The sequence below is a fragment of the Saccostrea cucullata genome, unplaced genomic scaffold (genome assembly GCF_032062105.1).
Source record: "Saccostrea cucullata isolate Sc308-1 unplaced genomic scaffold, CSIRO_AGI_Scuc_v1 ctg737, whole genome shotgun sequence".
NCBI classification, from domain to species: domain Eukaryota; kingdom Metazoa; phylum Mollusca; class Bivalvia; order Ostreida; family Ostreidae; genus Saccostrea; species Saccostrea cuccullata.
In genome coordinates, this window is record NW_026922997.1 from 25379 (window position 1) to 31663 (window position 6285).

Genomic DNA, 6285 nt, shown 5'->3' on the forward strand with positions numbered 1-6285 from the left:
CGCTGAGTTTGCCACAACTCTTTCAAATTTCGATATTTTACTAACTTTGGACAAGAAGTACCACCTAAATGAAAATTTTTTACTATCTATATTCAAATTCGATTATATTGTGAACATTCTCATTTTTGAATATCGCATGCACCAATGTTTGGGTTGCAGTAACAAATACCCTTGAAATGCGCACAAAATATAACAATGAATAGGCAGTTATATTTTAAGCATATTTAGCTTAGTACAGACAGTTGCGTAGAGGGTTCTCTTGTCTATTTTTGTAATATTTTGATCACATGACGGTCAATTATGATTGCTTTAAGTGTTTCACTGAGTGTTTCTTAATTGTTTCCAAAACTACAAAAAAAAATAATAATAATAATAATAACAAACAATTTTAGCGGGTGCCAGTAAATGTTAAATCAAGCCTTTTTCTTTACCACTCACTTAGACAATAAGGGTTGTGAAGGAGAAACCTCAAGTGTACTTTACAAAAATACATTCTAGAAGTGCTGTAAATCAGATGTGGATGCTTAAAAACTTATATACGACTTTTCAACAATAAAAACAACCTTTCCAACGATAAACCAAACTTCAAGCTTTCTGACATCGTATACAGATGCTTTTTTGATAAAATTCTTAATAATTTCTACTTACCATTTTAAAATTTTATGAAGATTATCTTTGAATGTTTTAACAAATAAATTACAATACTAGTAATCTGATCAATAGTATGGAGATGGATACGTTGTTGACACCCTATTATTTATAAAGATAAATAAATGCGTTTAAAATAATCGAGATTTAACTCATGATTTTTTTATATTCTTACATTCAATTAATATGTTTTTTTAAATAAGAGTCAACTAAAAATTATCCACCAATTAAAAGGTAATAATTTTAAACACGGACATATAAATGTTACATAAACAACTTCCATTTCAGGTTTCCTCATTGTTTCCCGTTATAATTAATCTTAAGTCCCTTGAAGTGTTCAGTTGCCCTCCTCCTCTGAATACCTGGCCTGTTCATCATACGATCATGGTAGGCATTGATTGCTGGAAATTTATCAAGACAGGCCGGAGACAAAGTGACCAGGCATTCCAGGAGATCAAACAGATTATAGTCCGTAAAGCAGATCTGAAAATCAAATCAAACTCATTTTTCTTTAAAATATTATGACTGTCATATTACTCATTAAAATAATACAGTAACCAATTGTTTTGAAGTAAATTCTGTTAACCCCTTGATCTCGTATATATTCAAAAGATTGGTTTTTAAAATAAGAAAACTCAAAATCTTAAAATTTATTGGAATCTTCAAGACATAATTTTGATACCAAACCTTGCTTCCAAGTACATAATCTCCACTTTTCATCAAGTTCTACGAAACAAAATTGAATCTTTTTCTTAAAATATATGTGTTTAAATAAAACAGTACATTGCCTTACCACTTTTCTTGTATTTATGGTGTTCTACAATATCTATATAACTCATAAGTCTGAAATTTCTCAAGGATCCACTCTCAAAAAATGTTAAAAATCATTTTATCAAAGAGAAAAGAATAACAAATTACTCAACAGACATGTTGCAAAACTAACTCTTACATAAGCTTGTATGTGTACAAACCTCAAAACATTGCAGTTTTCCTGGAAGTCCTTCAATAAATGGACTCTTTCCGTTCTCCTGTAGTAGATAAGTACATAATGTAGTGCATACATTATTATCATCATGACCCGAAGGAAACCATTATAAGACGGTTTAAAATTTTTTTTAAAAAGCGTGTATTGTGTTCTTATATTGCAGTCAAATTCTGTAGGATTACGAAACACACATGTGTACATACATGTACATGTAAATGAAACCAATTATCATAATCATCATTTTAAGTAACCAAGTAACTATATCAGGTATTAATATATTTTCCAGACGTCTTTAATATCATATGATACAAAAAAACGGTTTATGCAAGCTATTCCCACTTTCTGAAAATCGGGTAGAAAAAGGTGAAATTTCACGTGGGAGTAGGCGGAATTTTGTGTAAACAAATAATTAACTATGTTCTTAAATTTAGGTACTAAGTTGCTATTTCTTGTAAGATCTTTTTTACTATTTCAAAAATCCAAAATAAATCATATTTTCTCATAGATGTATTCATTATTTTCTGTCTTTAAATGTACAAAATACAGGTAAATCTAAACATCTATTGTTATTTGCAAGTGGGAATAAGTGGAATTGATATTTTTAAAAAGTGGGAATAGCTAGAAGACACCAAAAAAAAACGAGTCTAAACTGGTTTTTTATTATTATAATGTGTTTATGTTTTTTGTAAAATTAAAATTTAGATAAATTTCACCTTATTATGTTCCCCAAACGAAGTTGGGGAACATATTGTTTTTACTCTGTTTCTTATTATTATTATTTTTCTTCTTGGGAAAATTTTGTCCGCGAATGATCTTGTAAAGTACACATCCGATTAAGGGGAAACCTTTTTAGGATAAGTAGGCATGTTATGTAGATATGCGAAACGAAGGTCATTTTTCGCGCACGTGCTTGCAAGAGCGCGCACGTGCAACACGTGAAATGACCAATATACTTGAAATTGCCGTAACTTTTACATTTTTTGATGTAATGCTTTGATATTAAGAATATATAGACATATTTTAAATGTAGATAAGACGACATTGTCAACATGCCATTTTGAGCGCACGTGCTTGCAAGAGCGCGCACGTGCAACACGTGAAATGACCAATATAATGGTTATAGCCGTAACTTTTCTATTTTTTGATGAAATCTTTTGAAATTTATAATGTAAGGATATACTAATAGCGTGGACAAGATGACATGGTCAAAAAAGAAAGATCTCACGCGCATGCACGTGCGCTTCGCTCTGATTGGCTGAAACTAAAGTCTCTATATCTTTCTTGTTTTTCGACGAAATCCTATGAAATTTTGAACATAGCCATGCATTATGATATCCTACAACATGATATATAGCAATTATCATGACATCACGTGCATGCACATGTGCTGCAATCTGATTGGCTTAAACTTTAAATAGCTATAACTTCCTTGGTTTTCAACCAAACAGGATGGAATTTGGAACATAGATAGATATAATGAACTTCTACAAGACGGTATGGTCACCATGCACATGCATATACGTGCGTGAACGTGCGCTGTAATCTGATTGGCTGAAACTTTAAACAGCAATTTATCCCTTGGTTTTCAACCAAACGGGACGGGATTTAGAACATAGATAGATGTAAAGGACTTCTACAAGAAGATATGGTCACCATGCTCATGTATGCACATGCGTGCGCATGAAATGAGATAAATCAAAAATACACTTGAATGAGCGTATTTTTTAATACTTTTGGATTAAATACCTTAATATTTAGTATATAAAAAATATATAGATTGTGTAGACAAGATGATATGGTCATTACACACATGCATTCACATGCGCACGCATGTAATGCTAAAATTTGAATGAACTTGGCGTTGTTAAAGTCTCAAATGCATAGATTTTGTCCTATTTAATGAAGCTTATAGGGAATATAGCACCAAAAGGTAGTTGGGGAGCGTTTGGGGAACATCTGTAACGGTCCCCGTTACAATTAGCACTAGTTTTTATTAATTTAAGGAGCATAGACTCGATTGTAATGTGAATTTTTTTTCAAAAACAACCCCCCCCCCCAAAAAAAATTAGTTTTTCAACTATATGTCATACGTGCTGCAAGAAACTCCAGGTAAACAATGTATATCTAGATAATCATTATAGCTAATTTCTTTTTTTAAATAACGACTTTTAGGATCTTAAATTGTTAAACATACTTTTACGTTCTCGAACTTCAGTTTATCTTGAGCGTTAAAGAAAACTAGAAAATCTCTAGTGTTTTCATGGAATGTATTAACGCCATCATCAAGAATTATCTATTAAGAAAGGTAATTAAGACAAAGAATATGGCATTAACGTAATGTAGTCAACGTTCAATGTTGTGTAAAGGTAGAAAATCGAGCACACTCGGTACATGTAAAAAAGTATTTTCAGAAAATATAATCAATGAAATAATTTGAACTAAATTTATAATTGACAATGATTTTATTCATGACAGCTGTTATTGTAAACGTAGAATCTAGCACTGTTATTCTTACACTAAATATTAACGGGTGTGTTCAATTCGCTTCCCTTTACACAACATTCAAAGTTGACTAAGAACCATGAATACTTGCATAGTTTTGATAAATCATCCTTGTGTATTCTGTTCTAAGATCTTCCACTCCATCATTGATCATATCCGCTCTTGTTGCTTCCTTGTTGTTAGAACCATACAAATCTAAAGGGGATCAAAAAACAAAATTAAACGAATTTTATTATACACTCGGATTTCAATCTAATTCTTCTATATTTTGCATGACATACAAATGTCTTTAAATAAAAAAAATGAAATTACATTCATTCAGGAGATGAAGTTTTCATCTAACTTATGTTTTACATTCTAAAAAAAATGTTCTATTACTACGGATATTATTACTCGTACTTTAGTGTGAGACCTTTAACTTTTATTTATAAAATTTCTTATCAATAACAAAACACTCTAGTTAAACCAATCACAGAGTAATCACCATAATAAACAAGAGTGATATGCCACGCACATTTTAGAATTCTATTAAGACGGTTGAAAACTTCTTTGTAGACTATTATGAAATCAGAAATTCATTTTACGTTTCACATTCCTTCTTATTCCGAGTTTGCACATGACAATAGACAAGACTAGATGAATCTTACCCAGTTTTCTAGCCAGATATCTGAGAATTGCATTGGACTGTACAATTTCTACATCTCCATCTTTCAAAAAGGGACACTGACCAAATGCCTAGAAGATTGAATTATGCCAGTTAACCCAGTCATCACAATTGTTAATGCTTTTACTATATGTGCATTTATTTACGCAAATGTTCAATTTAATTTATATTTCTATACCTAGACTAAATAAAATGCATATTTTACACTCTCCACTATTTTTTCACAATTCTTTATTAACTATTCTTTGTAGGAAAAGTTTTTTTACTTCAATCTTTAAACATTGACTTTATTAATTCAGAAAACTTCTAGGTATTTCAACACAAAATAAAATACTCATTGCAAAGCAATTAATATAAGATCATAAAAAAACTAAAAAATGTGTTCAAGGAGACTACGACTAACCATTTTTGGTTTCCATTCCTTCACCCAGTTGTCGAATGTCCCAACATCAATTTCTTCATATTCCACATTGTTGTCAACCATGAGTGTCCTTATTGCCTCACCACGGCCTACAAAAACATGCTAAAGAAATACATTATTTCCTATACAACATTTTCAACATAAATAATAATAATATAGGATTATTGAATTATATTGTTGAATATTGGCAGGAGTAGCTCAAAAAATGAGTTTGCGACTGTATTTTTACAGCCAATGAGTACAAATATTCAGCAATATAAGATCAGTAACTTCTTTATTATATAGGTAAAACATCATCTATTGAGAAATATTTTATTTGAATTAAAAATTCCTCAAATATATAGGATTTTTGTGGTATATGTTTTTAAATTAATTTCTTTTCTGTAATTGTTCAATACCGTATTATACTAATGACCTTACATTCCTTAGGTTATGATATTCTTATTGCGGTTCATTGAGGCAAATATGTCCTAAACTATTGATAAATCAATTCAATTTAGTGTGAATAAATAAATATATATTACCTAGCTACCACTACATATCACACGTTTACCCCCAAGAGTTTAACCATGCATATGACATATTTTGATAACAACTTGGCATTTGCGTTTGAACACTCATATTAAGTATGCATGTTTCTGACGTAGATCTACTCCATATTCGTAATACAAACTTAGTGTTCAATAAAACGTCAAGACATTGAACGGTAATATTTTCTAGACATTTTGTAGATATTTATTATAGACTTTTCATTAGCTCTATAATAATTCTTCATATTTTTTTCAGTTGTACAAGTGTAGAAATGCGGTTGAATACGTTTAATCTCACGCTGGTAGTACCGAGAGCGTTCATCTGTTCATGTTTACATACCTTCAATGTCGACTATGCTCATGTTTCTATTACATAGTGCATCAAAATTGTCGAGATAATAACATTTTATCAAAGTAAAAAGAATTTTATTTTTATCAAATACATACCCCAGACCTGAAAGTACACTAACTGTATTTTAGCCATGTTATTTCTACAAACACGCGACGGACAATATTCTAGTAACAAAAACACGTA

The 6285-nt window shown here is 30.6% G+C and overlaps 1 protein-coding gene across 1 annotated transcript; it reads right to left on the bottom strand.

Moving 5' to 3' along the window:
* Positions 1-778: 778 nt before the first annotated feature.
* On the bottom strand, positions 779-6285 carry LOC134262909 (glutathione S-transferase P 1-like). The gene is made up of 7 exons (XM_062745231.1): positions 6198-6285; positions 5203-5309; positions 4783-4870; positions 4227-4330; positions 1620-1676; positions 1336-1374; positions 779-1131 (listed from the first exon to the last, which is right to left on the bottom strand). The coding sequence occupies exons 1-7, from the start codon at positions 6232-6234 to the stop codon at positions 943-945; spliced, it is 621 nt and encodes a 206-aa protein (XP_062601215.1). The 5' UTR covers positions 6235-6285; the 3' UTR covers positions 779-942.